The following is a 20,122-nucleotide window of genomic DNA, read 5'->3' on the forward strand; positions in this document are numbered from 1 at the left end:
ATTGTACCCTTTTACATAAGCTGTTAATATTTAGTTTACTGGCAAGACTGCAAATGAACAAGATCAGAGCTTTAGGTAACAGAAAGAGATAGAGTCTGTGTTCATTCTAGTTGCCCAAAAGGTAGAGCTCTCAGTGACATTAATGCCAGGTTATTTTCCAAAAGATGCCAAACGAATGAAAGCAAACATTTCGTGGAATAGTCAGCTTCAGAAATTGGTGCCACTTGCTCAGCTCACTGATCTTCAGAATCATAAATGGATGTCTTATATCTGTGACTTGACTGATATTTGACAGGGGTTTGCTTGATTGACATCGCTTTTCGTTTCCTGATATCTCATGTGGGAAAGTAATGAAAGTTTCATGCAATGGAATGGACCTTGCTTTGTTTGTAAGACATCATCAAAATGCTCAAAGATCTGGGTTAGAATAGGTCTTCAGTATCCCATGTTTGCGGTAAAAAGCGTTTACCGGTATACTTTTCGTAAGAGGCGACTAATGGGATCAGGTGGTGAGACTTGCTGACTTGTTTGATGCATGTCATCGTATCTCAACTGCATGGATCGATGCTTAAGACATTAATCACTGGATTGTCTATAGTCTAGAATCAATTATTTACAGACCACCGTCATATAGCTGAAAAATTGCTGAGTGCACTGTTAAACATCAGAGAAAACTTTGTAGGAATGTATCCACACTGCTCTTTTCCAGTGTGAACATATACTAGCAAGTTGAGCATGTTGACGAATATTTATGTTATGATAAGCACTTACTAGGTTTAAAAATATGAGATTCATTTGTATTGAAAACAATGCAACCACGTGGTTCACATAAGTAATAATAAATATTTTTGCACTATATTTGACTGGAACTGCTGTGCCTTACACTGGATTAGTCAAGAATGAACACTGCAATATGTGATCTGTGATCGTCTGATTTACTTCCTATTGGGAAACACATGGGAACCTAAGCACCCCTGGCTTGACTATGATGTGGGTTGGGTGGTCCAATATGCTACTGGCTGATTATATCAGTGTACCCTGATGATGTTGATAATTGGTCATGCAGTCTACCCCTTTCCACAATTAAAGACATTGTGCGCAAACATGTTCCTTTACCTACACTCGTTCTTAAATTTCCATGTTTATGTATGTTGAAACTCAGTGGATGCAAATGTCAAATCAGTTTCCGGTAGCTCTACATGAAGCCATAAACATTAACTGTGTAATGCTGTCTTTGATTTGAGTTTGTCATACAATGTGTACTGGTAAGAGACAAGCATCCAATCAAGTTCTTTAGATAGGTAGTGGCAGCAGCAGCAGCAGCAGCAGCAGCATCACATTGCAGTGCACATGCCCTTGACTGAAGGACATTTCCAGACAGGCATCATTAATTTGTAGCCGTCAGGGGACATATCATGTACATGTTTTATAATGTTTTCATTTTTCATTAACAAGGAAGATGTTTGATTGATTTATTTGCATTAGGCTTCTTCAGCTTTTATGCCATTGAATCAATGGAAAAGGAGCCGCACATGAAAACTGTATTGGATATTCACATGGAGCATGGAAGATTCAAGAGACAAGTGATAATAATGTGTAGAGACATAAACAAACCTTCTCTTAGTTTTTACTTGACAGATTTTCAGAGAAGAGAATATCTTGTATATTAAGGGAGCACAGCTGGCCCAGTTGTCTTAGGTGGAGAGTTTTAAAATTGGCACGAGGCCTGAAGTCCTTGCCAAGCTGCCCAATGGTAAAGGTATCATAAGGACTAGTAGAAATGTGCCCTTTTAAAGGGTTTTTCCATATGTTATCATTATAAGGACTAGTGGACGAAAACTGTTAGTTTCTAACCCTGAGGTGCCATGCCAGGATCATATGATCATGGGTTCTAATCCCAGATTCTCCCAGATGGTGATCCTGGTTGGTCAGCACCATGTTTCATGTGTTACAAAGTCTTCTATCGCTTTAGGATTTCCGCCTACATTAAGCTGACACACCATGTATGGCTGGAACATATTTACAACAGTAATGAACTGACACACTTACTCAGTATTGTATCTTATTACACGGAAATTACATTCGGGAAGCATGGATAGTTTCCAAGAACAGTGTTCAAGGTAAACCTTGCAGTGTTAATAAAGCCATATTAAGATACTATGTATTTATATAGTAGCATTTGTTTTCATGTGAATTTTTTATGACTATTTGTATTTGTCCTTGTGTGTCATTAGTAATGTACCCGTGAAGATCCGGGTTAGAATAGGTCTTCAATGCTTGTCGTAAGAGGCGACTAATGGGATCGGGTGGTCTGGCTCACTGACTTGGTTGATGCACGTTGTTGTATCCCAGTTGCGTAGATTGATGCTCATGATGTCAATCACTGGATTGTCTGGTCCAGACTCGATTATTTACAGACCGCGTCATATAGCTGGAATATTGCTGAGTGCAGCGTTAAACAACAAACAAACATGACTAATGTTACTGCTAATCACATGAGATCATGTAAATGACTTAATTAACTTGTAAGCTAAGCTGACCCACATTATTAATGGTTTTCAATTATATCTGTCTAAACTGGACCAATACAGCCCGTAATTCGTCTTGTACTGTCTAGCTAATGCAGATACCAGATTTGAATGATAAATGACATTCTAGTGTGCACAAAATAGTTTCCTGAAAATTGTTGAGGACTTCACAATTGTATGCCCTGCAGGATCACAACACAGTGCATTTGACGTGTGAAAGATCACTCAAGGATGGACTTTGGTCCAACATGTTCCTCTATTTTTAGATAATTACCAGCTTTCTTCTTTATCACCACTCAGCAGTGCATGCTGACCTGGCCGACTAAGCTTTAATTGAGTATTTCACAGTCACTTAAAATGAGTTAATTCATGCTTACATGTCCCCCAAAATAACTACATTCACCTTAGTTTAACCAACTTTGTTAAAAAAAAATTAAAAAATTCCCTGTCGACCTTTGAGAATAAGATAATTTCAAGTATTGGTGTTGTACAAATGGAACTCTGCGTCACTAGCCAAGTAAACTCCATTTGTTATAGCAGGAAGAAACCACGTGTGGTGTAAAAACATGTCTAACTGTGTTACAGACAGATGAGATGAAAGTGTTTCTGTAGCGAAGTGTAAAATTGACAAACGTACACAGTTCGATCACCTGGGTGTTAAACATGCATTTGTTTTTGTGGACCGTTAAATGTTGGCTGTAAGTGACAATAAAAAATGTTTTATCATATGAGCCATCATTGAAACTGGGAACTGTATGTTTTTCACTTGTTCCATGCACCACTCAAGGAACTGCCACCAACCCTAACTGAAGTGGCTTCACAAATATAGGGAGTTCGGGTCGCCTATTTGCATTTGTGGACCCAAGTTGGATTCAATTTGGTACAGTATGTGAGGCCATTCCTTAGTTTCCCCTACCATGATATTGGTGTGCTATTGTTAAAGTGGAATACGACTTACTCATTCTAATAAATCTCTGACAGTGAAACTGATAACATAGGGATGTTCATCACCAGACTCAGGGAAAACATCTTAAGTTTCTTTGCACCTGCTCAATTAATGATAATGTATGGACAGTTAAACCATCAGGAAAAAGAAATTTGACAGATTCCAGGCTATATTTTCCATGCAGTCTTATGTAATATAAATGTACTTCATCAGAACACAGGTCTCCTGATATTTCCATCAGTAAACATTCATGATTTATATCTTATACATGAGGAAGGTCACCTGCCTGGTTATAACAGCTGAATGCTCACCATTTCTGTATTTTCCAGAACTGTTTCCCCTATGTGTTGTGGAACATATACACAGACACAGTGTGAATGAGTTGGGTTTAATTAATGCCTATTTGTTCAGCATTTCAGTAATATGACTTATTGTATCTGGGAAGCTGAAATTCATGCAGGTCATAGATGTTTACCTTATAAGTGAAACCCCCAAGCATAAGTATTGTGCTTGCAGACATGGGCCATTAGCAGGTTGAACCTGGGATTCAAACTCAGGACCATCAAGTCCTGGCAGGTAATTGCAGGCACTTAGACGACTGGGTCACCTGTGCCCCTGACACATACAGAGCTTTGTATTAGGATACATGTGACCTCCAGGGAATTGTCAATTAATCTCTACATGTATACTTTAATGGGAACATGTTAATGGATCCTGAGTGCCTCATTCTTGTTGTGAATGAAACTGAAATCGTCCATAACCTGACTGTTGATGTGTCGGGGTGTACTATCACCTCGTGGTTTGCATGCCACGTACAGCCATATACACTATTGCTGTTGAATTGGTGATAATGGCATCAACTTCTCAAGTACAGCCCTCTTCCCTGCCCTTTCGAGTCTGGTTACTCTTCAGAGGGAATAGTTATTACTCTTCCATTAATATTTTGAAATTGATTATGTCAAGGGCTGGCTGCTTTTCAAACACATTTCAGACACCCCATTTTCACTTGCTCCCTAATGCTTGTCATGTATAGCAACAGACAATCAATGTTTAGTGCCCCCGGTGTGCTATAGTTTACCATTACCAAGGATATTTGTACTTGCACCTTGTTTCTGGAAATGTTTTTGTGACAACTAGAACACAATATCATCCACTCAAATATATATTGCTTTAAAAACCAAAAACATCCAATCCCCTTGTCCACTCAGATTAAAAAAGAACAGGACATACTTCTTAGTATAAACTCTAGTCTCTGCCAATGTCTTTACCTTCAATCTCTGTTTCAAACTAGTTCATCTTTTTCGGATGTAAAACCTTGCCAATATTTGTTCAGAAGGAACCCAGCTTATACAGCAGGTCAGATTGCCATCTTGTAAGGCTAGATTGGATGGGACATGGGAACAAGCTCCCCTGAATCCAGCCAGATTCGGCTTGCTCCTCCTTCCAGTTGATGATCTATGCAACGCATCCAGCAGTTATCCCAGGGGTATTTCCCAACAGGATCTCAATAGATATATGCTTGGATATCAGTGGAGGAGTTTCCAATGAATATAGCCAATCCTGCTTTGTTTTTAAAAAGATATGTTATTTCACAAAGTCAATTTGAAGAAATTTGAAACTTGCTGTGCAGCAAACTGTTAGCACCGTCAGAACTATCTCAGATTGCTGCATCTCAGTTGGGGATATTTTATTTACAAATATTCATGCTTTTGTATTGGAAACCATATTCAATATAATCAATGGCTTTGATCTTAAATGTCTTGACCCATTTACAGGGGTTTCGATCTTTTTAACATATACATTATCCTGCGTAAAGACCTATTTGAAAACTAGGAATAACTTATGTGCTACAAGAAATAAGATTAGTGTTTTATTTTGCGGTTCCACCACTGTCATCATTTATAAGTGTTGATCGTTGAAAAACTTTTTTCTTTTTTCCCTTATATTTTGGTTGACAGTGGTACTTTGTTCGGTTGTCAGCTTTAAGTTGGTTACTCATCCTGATTCTGAGTCAAAGTATACAGTGAAAAATAAGTCGGAGATGTCCAAGAATGATAACAGATTTGACAAATAATGATCATCACAAGTTCATGTCCAAGAAGGAAACTGATGGTCAAACAGTGTTACCTAGGACCCATTAAACATAGGTAAACCCACCACAATTCAACAGGCATTTGTTGATTCGATTGAGCATGCTCCTGATCAACTCTCCAATGGTTATTTGGGGTAACCTGTCCCATTCTTCTTGAAGCAACAAGGTATAATTCATCTAGCATGGCTCTGGAATGTTGACTAAAGAGACATCATCATGGAAAAATTGGGGATCAGTGTTGGCCGTGATAATGTTGTAATGTTCTGCTGGAAGTCTACAGTGATGAGAGACAAAACTTGTACAAGTGTTGTGTGCACAGTGCAGCGCCCGCATGTTGTCAAGGAGAGTACTGTCCTGCAACCTGCCCATGGACTATGTGTAGAAGCATCCATGGGCCATCAATTAACCACCACCATACCTGACAATGTCAGTGTGACTTTCAGATGCCTGTCTCTAGACAACCAAGTTTAAGTTGAACCTGTTTTCATCTAATTCCACTGCACATGACCACCTACTATTCTTGCAGTGACTGCGTTGTCCAGGCCATGGCTGCAATGTGGTAATCAGTCAAATATGGGATTACATGTGGCAGTCAAGCATGCAGATGAGCTGCATGGAGTCGATTCAAATGGTCTGCCCAGAAACTTTAACATTAATAGCCCTGTGTATGTGGTTTGTGATTTGATTGGCTGTTTGCCCTCAATTCTGTATCTTGGACAAGTGTAGCAGATCTGAAGCATGATGATCGAGACCAGTCGTCAACATTTTGAGTTGATGGGATCTGTTCCACAATCAGACTGTGACACAAAGTGTATTACCGAGCTACAATATGCTGGCTTGTACCAATCTTTTGTTTTTCTTATACACATGTCTTATACAGATGGGTTACTTAACTTTCACTATTCACTTTCAGTGAGCGGGTTAAAACAAGAAATGCACCCTCTAAACATGCAGATGACTAGGCAGTATAGGAGGTGTATGTGGGTGTTGCATGTGGTATTATGTCCAGACTCTTCAGTCCTATCTGCAGAAAATCTTATATGACGTTCAGCATTCCCAACTTCTTATTGAGAGAATAGATCCGAAGTTCCTCATGTTGTAATAAGAGATGAATAAAATGTGGACGGGATGGTCAAGCTCCGTTACTTTACTGAATGTGTTTGATTGTAACCCAAATTAATCATGCTCTCAACTACCTCACCTTAATCTCTTGTTTTTACACACGAAAGCTTTTGTCTGTAAAGTATGAAATTCAGAACAATGTATGAAATTTTGATCCTGTATTGCAAGTTCAGCCAAGGGATGTTATGGACAATGCATCCTTTTTAAACATCCTTGTGATTGTCTGTTATGATGTTGCCTTGTGATGTCATGTTGCTGTTGCTCCCAAATTACTTTGAGATCACTCGAACTATTGATTTGTAACCGTGGAAAATTTTAATTTTGCCCAGAGATAATATAAGCAGCAAGGATGAAAGTATAAACACAAGCTTAATTACAAGCTTAAGAGGCAATGTGGTAAAGCTTATAATTATCGTCTGTGCTAGAAATTATTTCTCCTCTGATGCATTTACGAGGGGATACCAGAAAATGTTGAGTCTGGCACATCTAGTTTGTGGTTTTTGTTGTTATGCTTACGAGAGACAACTCATACTGGTATTGCGGTGCTCGTGGGTTTCACCGAAGTGGTAAACATCTGAGACCTGCATCACTTCGGGCTTTCCTCCGACATTAAGCTGACACGCCGTGATATAACTGGAATAATGTTAAAAGCAGCATTAAACCCAACTCGCTCACTCACTCACTCACTCACTCACTCATCTTCACAATTTGGCATGCTTCAATCCAGTCACATGCTTGTAATTGACTTCAACTCAGTGGTATCAAACTCTTTAGCATTGAAATGGTGAAAAATACAGAGCTGTCATCAAATATTTTATCCTCAAGGGTCAATCACCAGAGAATATTGATGAACAGCTGCATGCTGTTTATGGGGAAGCCAACCCATCATATGCCACTTTGGGTAAAGGAATTTCAGCTTGGAAAATGCCCCACGGTCAGGTTGACCCACACCTAGCACCACAAGAAAACCATTGATGCCATCTACAACCTAGCTGGTACTAAACAAGAGATGCATTACACTCATTCAGACGGAGGAGACAACAGGCTTCTTGTAGGTCAATAGAAAGAATCATACATGAATATCTACATAGTCAAATGTTAGTGCCCTGTGGGCTGACAGACAAGGGTTTGACCTTCTTCTATACAAGAATAACTGACCTGGAATAGAGATTGAACGAGTGCATTGAACTGTAAAGGGACAATGTTGAAAAAATAATGAAAGCTTACAACAGTATTTTAGTTCTATATATACTTGGCTGAATATGTTTGGATACCTCCTCATATTCTATATGGTTTAGACAAGTGTTGCGTATTCCTCTAGCTTCTAGTTTTATGGTATTTGTGCCACGGATTCTGTATATATAATACTGACTGGTCTGTGTGGCTTTGTTGATGATTGAGTAACTCTGTATCATGTATCGGTATGTAGGATTTCTTTCAAAGCTGACAATGTGTGGTTTGTTAGATTGGATTTTCACAACAAAAACAATTTTCAGGAAATTAGTAATTATTGTAAAATAGCTGTTCCAACATAATGCTGACAAATGTGTTGGTTTTCTAAGAGCATTAACAAATATATGATTAAAGCTGTGCACAATGAGGAAATTACTTTGGTTTTGAGACAGACTAATTTCCTTTCTTCATTATTGCATCAAAGACTTAAATTCTTGTGCAATCCAGGACAACAAGGGGCAGAAAAGAGTTGAAGCAGGGGTAGGAATAAAATATTCAAACTTTTCTCAGCAAGAATGCTGTATCATCTATGTGAGGTTTGTATGGTGAAACCATCATGCTTGAGCTTTTTGGCATTGATTTCTGGGCTTAGAGAATTAAGTTGGGCAGGAATGAGAGACCCACAACCTTTCATAATATTCCAACACAGTGACAAACACCTTGTCCTATTTCTTCATAAGGAACTGTAGCTGGACACATGTAAAATGTTGTAACATGTCTAGGAACAGTTTGATTTAACTGAAACCTGACATGACATGGCAAACCATTGAAGTTGACACAACAATATTTTCCCAAGCATGGTATTTCACTTGGCATTATCTTCAACTGTTTTCATATTTCTAATCAGAAACTGAATTTGTTTTCGCTCACCTGACTGAAGGTCAAGTGTGCTTTTGTCATGGCCTGCTTGGTCATCAGCATCTGCATCTTCTGTTCAGGAACTCCTAGACCATTAAAGGTGAAATTCCACTTACTTGTTCCCCCCAATGATAAAAGCTTACTTTGTTCAGATGTTTGAATCCTATTACCAACATAGCTGCCACAGCAACTGCACAGCTGCATCCACGAACGCAAAATGATTCTCAAAATCAATTTACTGTATCATGTTTTAGGTTTTTAGGATGATGAGAGATGCATAAGAAGCAAGAAATTCATTGCACATGTCCAACGCTATATGTATATTTGCTGCTAATGCTTTGAGCATGTCCCTTAGTGATGTGAATTTCAGTGCTATATAAATATCATCATCATCATCATTATTATTAGGGGCGGTCAGGTAGTTAAAGTGGTTCGCTTGTCACGCCGAAGACCCGGGTTCGATTCCCGACATGGGTACAATGTGTGAAGCCCATTTGCTGGAATATTGCTTAAAGCAGGGTAAAACCTCATTCACTCATTATTATTATCATTATTAAATTTTACAGTGTTGAAATTAAAAGTAGTGTTCATTCCAGGTGCAGCTGTTTAACTCCATTATCCCACTATTTTTAGCACTACTCATTTTTTTCTGCCCAAGCTTCTTGTGGAAAGTGATTTTCTAGAACATGACACCTTTGACTTTCTATATCAGATGTTACTTATGGACAGTCAATATTGGATTTGATTGCTTCCTTTAAGTGGACCTTGAAAATTATTCATTTTCAGATACCTAGATTAGAATACTAGAGCAGGAACCATAAAGGACGCCCCCCAACCCTTCCAAAGATCCAACACTAAATGTTGGGATCCCTTGATGAGAATGCTATATAGCAAGAAACATGAGACTTTCCCACCCCCACCCCCCTTCTAAATAAGGCTCATAAGTCATAATCAATGTGAATTATATGTATAACTTTTGAGAATATATATGAAGGATAACATTGTTTGTACATGTATGTTCCAGGATCACAAACGATGCTCGTGAAGATGAGATGGAACAGAATGTGAGCGAGGTCAGCGGAATGATTGGCAACCTCCGTAACATGGCTATTGACATGGGTAGTGAGATCGACTCACAGAACAGACAGGTTGATCGCATCAATCAGAAGGTAACGTTTTTCTCACTGCTCTGCATTGTACAGAACACCTTTCATATACTCAATAAGTTCCACCAGCCCAGTCCTGGAGAGGCAACCAATGGTTGCTTGTGATAGAAGGGGCACTTTAATGTCCCTCACCACCATTGCTAAGGAATACTTTCCTAACCAGATTGCTACTTAAACATTGATCAGATTTAAGCCTGAATGCCATGAATCACAAGATTTTTCAGAGGGTAATCATTACCAAAATGGTTCAAATTATTCAGTTATTTGTCTAGAAAATACTCACAGAGTGCAATAAAACATAAGAGATTCTTTATCACCACTCACAGAATGGAACATAATCATGGTAATTTTTGTTCTTCTTTTTTTTTGGTGAAATTAAATCTATTTTGTTCCATGTGTTAATCCAAGAAAATGTCAGGCTGACCCAGTTCCCAATCAATGATTTCGTCTGCTTGTCCCTTAAGAGGATAATTGATATTCTCTGTCCTGTTGGTGTAATGACAACAGAAGTGGAAAGTTTCAGGTACAAGAATTAAACAGGATCTGCACAATGCCCACATTGGTAGTCATCTTCGTGGTCCTCATGGATAAGCTGAAAAGTCTCCTCAGTAATAAGGCAGCATGAAGTTTGGGGCTTGTTTTGACACAGAATTGCCTGTGAAATACCATATATTAATTAGTTTAGGGTGCGTTTAAAGTAATTGATAGGAACTATCTAGTTACAGGGACCTGAGCTTAGATTGGTACTTGATAAATGAGAAAAGAGGTGGGCGTTCACTGAGCAATGCATCAAAGAGATTCTGTACCTACTGGCTGATTCTCCTTGAAGTTGGGCTTTAGTTTAAGAGCAAAATAATTGAAAAATGCAGTTTGGAGTGTCTTTGCTGTGGAATGTATGATTTTGATTGATTGCAATGCATGTTGTTCAAGATTAGTTATTCAGTCATCTGTGCCCTGGCCAATTCCAGTAATACTGTAAGCTCCTAGTTGTCCTGAAGGCAACGGAACCAAACAGATACTTGAGGTTTCAAGAAAAGTGGATTATGTGAATAGGTCATGCTGTTAAGACTATTGAAAGTCATCCTGCGTTTAATCAGAATCATTTCGATCTTATATCCCCAAATACAAGTAGGAAAATGGTTTTTAATTTCCTCAAATTTACACTAGCCTGCTCACCCAATTAGCATGTCTAATGTTACAGTTTCATAACCTCAGGGCTAGTGGTATTTCAAGTTTCTTAGGGAATTACGACAAGTAATTACAAAAAGCCTAATTATAGCATAAGCAAAGATAGGGAGATAAAAGATTCTGCTATAGGAATATTATTGAAGTAGGCTGTCATGAAAATATTTGGCATTAAAAGCACCTAGGTTCCAGATCATTTGGCAGTCATAGCAAGTTTTAGCCGAGTTGCTCAAAAGCGTTTTTGTCTGCTTTCACAAATTATATTATGTCTATATCAATCTAGCAGTTACCCTAATTATACAGAGATTCTCCCACAGGGAACTTGTTACTAGATGAAATCTGGGCATGAAAACAGGCAGCAGACTGTGGAGCTTACCACTGCATGCCTGACAGGCAGACAGACAGACAGACAGACAGACGTTCTGTTGACTGAACCAACCTGTGTGTCTTAATGAAATTGTTCTGTTTCAGATAAGCAGTCACTAACATTTCCATTAATAACATTGAATAATCTGCCTTGTTTTTGCAGGCTACATCTAATGAGATTCGCATCACTGAAGCTAATAAGAGAGCTACAAAGCTCCTTAAAGAGGCTTAGGTCTCAAAAAGTGTAACTGGCCAGTCGAGTGTGGTTTCAAATCTTACATTTGTTCTCATCTTTGTTTTTCTTCTTCAGTTTGGAGTCCATTAGTGCAAATTTCTTTTTCTACAATATATGAACCACACTTACCATCTAGAGAATCATTTGGCTGAAACTGTTTGCAAAAACACATTTCATAACCATGGGATGAGCTTTTCATCACCCTCATTTTTGAAGAGAAACATATTTGCTTGAAACTAGCCAAGACAATATGTTAGGATTGTATGTGGTAAGATTTGATCTTAGGAAGTAGGAAGTAGGAAGTAATTCATGTTAGCATTATAATCATAATGATTCATTAGGATTGTTTTTCTTGATGGACATTGATGTCAACTTTGTATAGAAATATAATGTATTTCTCTTCTGCTGGTAATGCTATGTTTTAAGCATAATAATGTTGCTAATAGAGTAAAGAAATGTAGTCAAATCATTGTTGATTAGCTGAGACTTCATCATTAGCTCTTAAGGCATTAGTTTAATGATCAAATTATGCCATGTTCATTCTAATTTAGCTGTGTTAAGGATGAACATATTGATGGTATTTTGTAGTAGGTATTTATTTGTCTTGGCTAGAATCTCATTACTATGCATGACTTGGTGTAGTGGAATTATATTTCCTTTATAAACCAACACCAGTTGAGGTCACTTTTCTTGTAAATCAATTCAAATCTTTCAATGCTGCTTCAGTGTGCCTGTTCAGTTTTGAAATGAAAAAATGATGGAATGGTTTGGTTTTGAAAGGGAAATATGGTTGTATTGTTTTGTAGTAATTTAGTAAGGAATGCTCACTCTCTGTTGATTTGTGATTTTTCTGGGTCTTCTTTTCTCTTGATCACTATCGTTTGTTTTATGTTTTGTTGTCTGTTCTCAGTTTCTTTTGTGTTTTCTTCATTTTCAACACTTTAGGCAGGGTCGTTGAATGTCCGAGTTGATAACGCCAATGACCGAGCAACAAAAATACTCCGACATCAGTGATGGGTCCATGTCTCTCACCTGCTCAACGGGCTGCCGTCAACTGGTCAGAGATTCTGCGTTCTGCAAGCAGATTCTCTACTGTATCTCGACCTTCAAGTGCTAAAGGGAGAAACTCCAAGAACAGTCAAGATTATAGATGTGGTGAAAATTGGTTCTCCAGTGGTTTCTTGTGAATAACATTCTTGTTTCTTTTATGTTCATTTGTCGATCAAGGAATATTCAATCAAAATTAAGCAGTTTGGATGATTTACTGACACCTGTGTACATGGCATGTGATGAAATTGTGTATAGGATATATGGAACTGGTCACAAAGTCATGTTTAGGATGAAATATGAACATTTTAAGACTATTTATAGTTTAACGGTCATTAAATATTGTAAATAATATGACATCAACAATTGATTTTCTTTTAACTACAAAATTATGTATATAGTTTTTTATGAAATGCAGGCCAGATTTTCATAATTCAGTCATCTGTCATCAGTGGGAATAAGGGGTAAAGGAAGTCAGGGCAAAAGAGCCAAAATCATAAACGAAAAAGACATCTTGATGGTCAAAGACCTTCTTCCTTTGTTTCAAATCCCATATTAATTGTCATATATGGAAATCTGTCATTGCTCTTGGACTTTCCTTAATTATTGCTACTTCTTAATCAATTTGTTGTTATTTTCTTCCGTACCAAAAAATGTACCAACAAAGTCTTTACCTGGCAAGTATATGCCAATAATGTATTATATCTCTCATCATTTTATTTTGAGCATTTGAGCAAACTGGCTTTTACAAATTATTAGTCAATATATATGTGATTTAAACATGCACCTTGCCCCTTCAGTTTGCAACTTTTAAGGGATTTAGTGATCTAAGGGAAATAACTCTACATTCCAATACTTAATATATTATCTCAGTGTGGCCACAAAGGTTTGATGTCAGCATGCATGGAGTAAAGTACTGATGTGAATGTTGTTTCTGCATGCCGTTAACATCTCTCTTGTATGGAAACCTTCATGTGTCCTTTCTGGATTCAGATAAAAATAACTTTCTTGTGAAAGATTTAATATAAAATTTCTGTATATAATTCTCTCTGCTTTAGATGTCTATATGTTATGGGACATTGGCATCAGAACCTCTGTCCATTACTTCTAGTCAAGAAAAAAATGAAATATCAGTAGATTTTCCTGTGCAGGTGAAACAACAGTTGGAGCATCAATTTTGATCAGCTTTGTGCAATGTGTTGAGGTTTAAGCTTATGTGGAAGGTAAGAATGGGAATTAAGGACCACTAACATATAAATAGCACATTGATTCCATAGAAATAGCAAAGTAATGTAGATAACATGTTGACATGTCCATGCCTAATAACTAATGTTTTATTTTGGTTGATGGTGGTGAATCACCAAGGTGACGTATGACGGACCAGCGTTTATGCCGAATATTTGCACATTATTATCAAGTAATGTTTTGTTTCATCGAATCTATTTCAATACATTATTTATCTTCAGTGTAAATTTTAATGTACCAGTATGGACAAAAACTACAGCAAAAAAGTCTTGCACTTAAACTGTATGTTGCTTTGAGAAAAATGTGTTTTTATGCTGTCAGTGACGAATTTGGCTCAATTCTACTTGTAACAATTACTGCTGATAGTTTATGGCTTAAATAACAAGTAAAGCAGTTTGAATAGATTTTGATACTTTTGAACATTTTAAATATTGTACAATTGATATTGGAATTAAAATTCTGGAGTTGAAAATGAGATATGACACAGTTGTTAGATATCTTCCCCAATAATATGCATGTGGTTGAGTTTATTGAAGTATTATAAACATGCAAATCATATGTCTGTACTATGGAATTTTGTGATTGTTGGTTGCAAACATTGATTTGATGATGAGGGACAACCATGAGATTTGTTACAGTGACTTTGTGAAATTTTGGAGAGATTTTGAAGTTTAAATTACCAATAATATAATGAGTATCTCATGTAAACAACGGTATTGCAGAACATAAACATTCTGATATATTCTCTCGAACATTTCACTTAGTGGAATAAATGAACTGTATGAAATTACTGATATGTGCTCTTTCTTTGTGTTACACATCCTATACATATTATAAATAGAGAATCATTTTCAGAATCATTCATTACAGTTGTTAAGCTTTGTCCGGTATGTATGTCACAATCATGTTGATATTAAAATTGTCCTGTAGACATAGTGTAGAGGTTTCTGTGTCAGTTTCTTTCTCTCAGTGTCAACAACTTCTTCCATGTGATATGCAGTTCATTTGTCATCATCAGGCTGGAAATATAGAACTGACACATGTCAGACATCATACGCTTCTAGTATGTCTACCAAACTCTCACTCTGAACATGGTGGTCAGGTTCTGTAGACAGTGAAGTATTCCTGTCTTTTATGACAATTATGTATTTAATAGTCTTACCTTGATGATTTGTGTATTATGTTATTAATGTTGGAAGGGATGAAAGAGGCTTAGAGATCAAAATTGTTGTGCAGAGTTGCGTCCCTAAGCATTGACAGGATCTGACATTCCCGTTTCACACTTGTTATGATTCTTTGTCTGTCTGCATGCATTCATGCTTGTTTGTAGCATTAAAGGGTAAATGTCTGACCTGCAACGCCTTGTGACTTCCTCCCACTGAGTGGTGACAAACTTTTCTGTGTTTCTGTCCAATCAGCATGACAGCAGTCTTGGTGAAGTTGCAGAGCTGATGGTTTGTTGTGTTCAGTGTGTTGTCTGAATCTTCACTGCTGAATTACATGAACTGCAGTGATGTGCAATCACTCACCAAATTGCTTGTAACAATAACATAATTGAGCCAAGCTGATCTGCAATGTTTTCTGTAATGTTACAATGCAGACAGCTATTAATTAGCAAATCCATGCCAAATTTCATTGATCCATCAGCCGGACTTCTATAATACTTTTTTGTGTGGTCTTTATCACACCTTTATTTGTTTGTTATTTACTGGTATATCACGAGGTTTACATTCTTTGTCTCTTGGTACTGTGATGACAATTTTTACAAAGACAATTTACTGAATCTAACCTGACAGCAAGACTTGATGGAACTGCCATGTTCAGTGTGAGATTTGGGATGGACTAGACAGTAACTTCTCAGATTGCTTAACATCTTTATTCATTTTCACTGTTAAAGATTAAATACTTTCACATCTTCAATGGTGTTTGTCGTTTAGTTTATTCAAATACTGTTTCAAAACAAGTTCAGTGTCTTTATTCAAACAGACAGACATGAAGAGTCACAGTTTTACAATACATACAAACTGAAAATACTGAAATAAGTTTGCACATAATTGAATATCATTAGTCATAACAAGATTTTGTAAGCTGTAACAAAATCTAGTTGAATAAAAAATATATAATGTTTTTTAATCTGTTGAAAAGTTTTGTGAGAGAACAAACATAGAAGTTGACAGAAAAGGGAACCACCTGTCCAACTAGTTAAGGATAAGAATTTATGGATGAACAACTTCTTTATTAAGTAAGGATAATGATTTATGGATGAACAACTTCTTTATTACAATTAAGAGCGACGTTTCGGTGTAGGTTCTAACACTGTTATCACTTGCTTGATAACGGTGTTAGAACCTACACCGAATCGCTCTTAATTGTAATAAAGAAGTTGTGCATCCATAAATCATTATCCTTACTTAGTACTCCAACTTCTAAATGCCTATCAAAGAAGTTAAACTTCTTTATTACAATTAAGAATGACGTTTCGGTGTAGGATTTAACAAGTTACCAAGCAAGTGATATACAGAGTATGGTTGACAAGTATATACACAGGTAGGAATTGATGATACGCCAGGGATATGTAATAGCCTTGGTCACGGTCCAATCTGTCCTCCAAGCACCCAGAGAGGGGAAGGTCGGAGTTTGTTCACCTTGCCATTACACCATATAAAAAGGTGGTACTTGTGCCTGTCTGGCGTTCTGCAGTAAGAGGATAAAACAAAGACTGGGCGACTCAAAGACTGTCTTATATGTCCGAGTATGATGTGTCTGTATCTGTGTTAACCTGTTGCAATGTGTCTCAGTGGACTAGCACTATAACAGGGGCTTAAGGCTAATTACTACAAGCAGCCACGACTACACATGCATACATTCATGTATTAAACAAAGATTGCCTGAGATGTATGGATTGAACAATGAACATAGACTTTGTACAGTTGTTTGAATGACATTCAAATGTTAAACTTTTGCCTTGTTGGAAATTCATAATATTTTCTTGGTATAAATTCTGCCCCGCAGAATCTCGTAACATTTGCATATTAGAATAAGATGGTACCCATCTTCAACATAATTGGATTTACATGCTTTGCAAACTCGTTCCACTCCAGGTTCCATTTTGAGACCACCGAAGAAATTGTGAAAATTGAATGAAATTTACGAATTACACGGTCCATTCTGAAAGAGAAGCCACCTTAGACATAAAAGCATTGGTCGGACGCAAAAATGGGCATTGGAGTTGAAATGTGGCGAGCCCGTATTAGTATTTTTGGTCAACCATGTGCGAAGGGAGGACGCCGCCATTTTCGTGAATACAACCCATACACCTTGCTGAAATAGTGCAATCGTCTTGAATGCAACTTTAAAACACATTTCCTCTCACCCGTTTTTCAGCAGAAATGGCGTGCAAAGGATATTTTACAGCTCTTCATTTAATAATTTTGTAGCTAAATTCAGAGTGAGCACAACACAACTAAATAAAGCAGTATTTGTGCTTGTAAATACAAGTCTCCATTGAGTACTGTCGGAAATGCTTTTGCTCGTTAAAAGGATAGATTTTTCACAGACTGTTGCTATGGAAATATCGAGTAACTACCGATCGACCTACCTGTGGTTTGAAGTATTTCGGTCACAAGGCGTCCTATCGACAATTTTACAGGAGAAAACAGTAAGTTTGGATTTATTCCAAGTCCAATGATGGCAGTCTAAAACGGACTATAGAAATGTGCGCACGTGACTCTGTTCTAATGATAATAATGTAGTCTTCCGAAAAATCTAATCAATACAAAATAAATCACATGGAGAAAATTCTAGATGTGCATCTTCTAAAATAACAAAATGACGCTGCGTTTGTTTTATCAACACTGCTCCCATGGTGCATGTTACATTACACTTGCATGGCCATACCCACGGAACACGACATGGAGTCCGTACTAGGAAATGCATACAAGTTCTTTACACTTAAGAGAGATAGAGGGGGCGATTTATTAGTTTAGATATGGTAAATTACCCATCTGCACAAGCTATGTTTTTTTAAGTCGACGGTTTGATAGATAAAACTGAAAAGGTATAGGGGTGGTCTCGAAAACAAAACCGGGACGTAAAAGGATATTATACAGCTTTCATACAGGATGACTAGGTGCATAGTGTACAAGCTTTATGAGCAGTAGGTACCCCCGATGACCGAGCAGTTTTCAGGGGGAAATATTCTATTCTGTCTATGGGGTAACATTATCTCTCCACACCATTCATAACTATCATAGTCAGGGCTTCCAGATCAGTTACCTTGATGAATCATTCCACTGCCTATGTTGCTATCGGCAGATGAACAAATAGCACTCATGGTACCATCAGGTAAAGCTAATCGTGTCATTGTTTTGCACGCCGCAACCCGTGATCTGAGGCGTATTGATGGATGTGTGCTAGTTTTCGAGGTGAAAACTGGTGATTTCCATAAGGAAATTATAGGAGATGTATTCATTGACTGGTTGGAACATCAGCTGTTACCCGTTTTAAACAACCTCAGTATCATAGTCATGGAGAACGCCAGTTAATACAACGTCCGGGAACCAGATACACTCGCGCCAACCACGAGTAGTCTGAATGCGACCATAAAGGTATATATGACATTGTCGACTTCAGACCATCTTAAACGAAAGTTCATGGAGAAAATTCGGCTGAATATGAAACCAGTAAAGTACAAGATATGTGCTGGCGGCACAACACGGTCACGTTGTCTGACGTACGCCAGTCAGACGTGATCTCAACCCCGTTGAGCCTATCTTGGCTGACTGTACAAGGTTCGTGGCAAGACATAACACAACATTCAAACTCACACATGTCAAAGGGAATATCTACGCAGTTTTTGCTAGCTATCAGCCTTGTTGAACCAGTTGTCATACATTTGGGTAATAGTACAGATTTATATACGTCATCAGCGGAGAAATCATCTGTAGAAAAACAAATACTTCTTGATTCCAAAACAGCAACCATCCAGTACACATCCCGTTTAATAGCTTTTAATTATTCTATCTTTTATCCAAGCAAATATAATCCAGTACATATCCTAATTTGCTACCCCATCAACTAAAGTCAATTAAGTACAATAACAGCAATATTTTGAGACCACCCCCAACTCAGGTGTCATTTGCACCTGTGAGAATGCACGGGTCTCGTCGGGACAGGTGTTAGGTAATTACCTCAGGTTAAAAGGCCGCTTCCTACATGCATGAAAACACGAATATTTGCTAAGTTTATCACCATTTTACCTGTAAAAGTACATTTTAAGGGTTATCACAGTGTCAGTAAGGATAGGCTAGATTAGGTCAATTTGCGTTACTTTGATATATACTATTTTCATAGCCCTTTGACTCGTATTTATTAAATTAAGCCACAACAAAACATTTTTCTAGCATTTCCTACAATACTTTAGCAGGACCCTTGCAGCTAACCACAGGGCCACGCAGTTAACTCAATGTGTTCGCTAGTAGGACCCCCATATAACTTCACACTGACATATACAACTAACGCAATGTCGTCCCTTGTAGTAGGAACGTTGTAGTTTCACAGACTCTGAAATAAAACAATGTCTTCCCTAGCAGGATCCTTGTTGTGTCACACACATAGCCACACAAATAACACAATGTCCTCCCCCACAACTTCCGATAACAGCTTTGGAATGCATCACTGATGTTAAAAAGGCTTACCGGTAGATTTGTTTGCAATGACATCAGACATTTCTGGTGCAAGTCAAACAGACCTCCCAACCTGAGGAAAAGGCTCCATTTTTTCTAACCAAAAGAGTACAACAGACCAAATGCAAAATAAAGACATTTTCTAACTGTCTTCCACAATGTTTGAAATAAAATAAATTGCCAGGCTGCCATTAGAACCAACAGACATTAAGAGGCCATGACGAAACTCTTTCAGAACCTTAATATCTGAGTCAAAGAATACAAAAGAATTTCCTGAACATTTATGTTACTTTCTACATTAAACATGATTTTCAAAATTTCAGTGATTTCTCAATTTCACTGATCGTGTCTGATGGGATGGGGGTCACTCATAGCTGGTGACAGACATTCGAGTGAGTGGGAAGAACAAGCCAAA

The 20,122-nt window shown here is 37.7% G+C and overlaps 1 protein-coding gene across 7 annotated transcripts in view; it reads left to right on the forward strand.

The window, feature by feature from the left end:
- LOC124145810 (synaptosomal-associated protein 25-like) overlaps positions 1–15,943 on the forward strand; it is a 128,043-nt gene extending 112,100 nt beyond the window's left edge. For 5 of the 7 annotated variants that reach the window (XM_046515782.2, XM_046515791.2, XM_046515777.2 and 2 more), the window contains 2 exons: positions 9,804–9,948; positions 12,677–15,943. In XM_046515782.2, the coding sequence (XP_046371738.1) occupies positions 9,804–9,948; positions 12,677–12,745 (214 nt within the window). In that variant the 3' untranslated portion in view covers positions 12,746–15,943. Of the gene's footprint in view, positions 1–9,803; positions 9,949–11,659 lie in introns of all 7 variants that reach the window. The other 2 variants (XM_046515768.2, XM_046515751.2) reach the window with 1 other exon arrangement.
- The last annotated feature ends 4,179 nt before the right edge of the window (positions 15,944–20,122 follow it).

This window comes from Haliotis rufescens, unplaced genomic scaffold, assembly GCF_023055435.1.
Source record: "Haliotis rufescens isolate VD_foot unplaced genomic scaffold, xgHalRufe1.0.p SCAF_3, whole genome shotgun sequence".
Taxonomy (NCBI): Eukaryota; Metazoa; Mollusca; class Gastropoda; order Lepetellida; family Haliotidae; genus Haliotis; species Haliotis rufescens.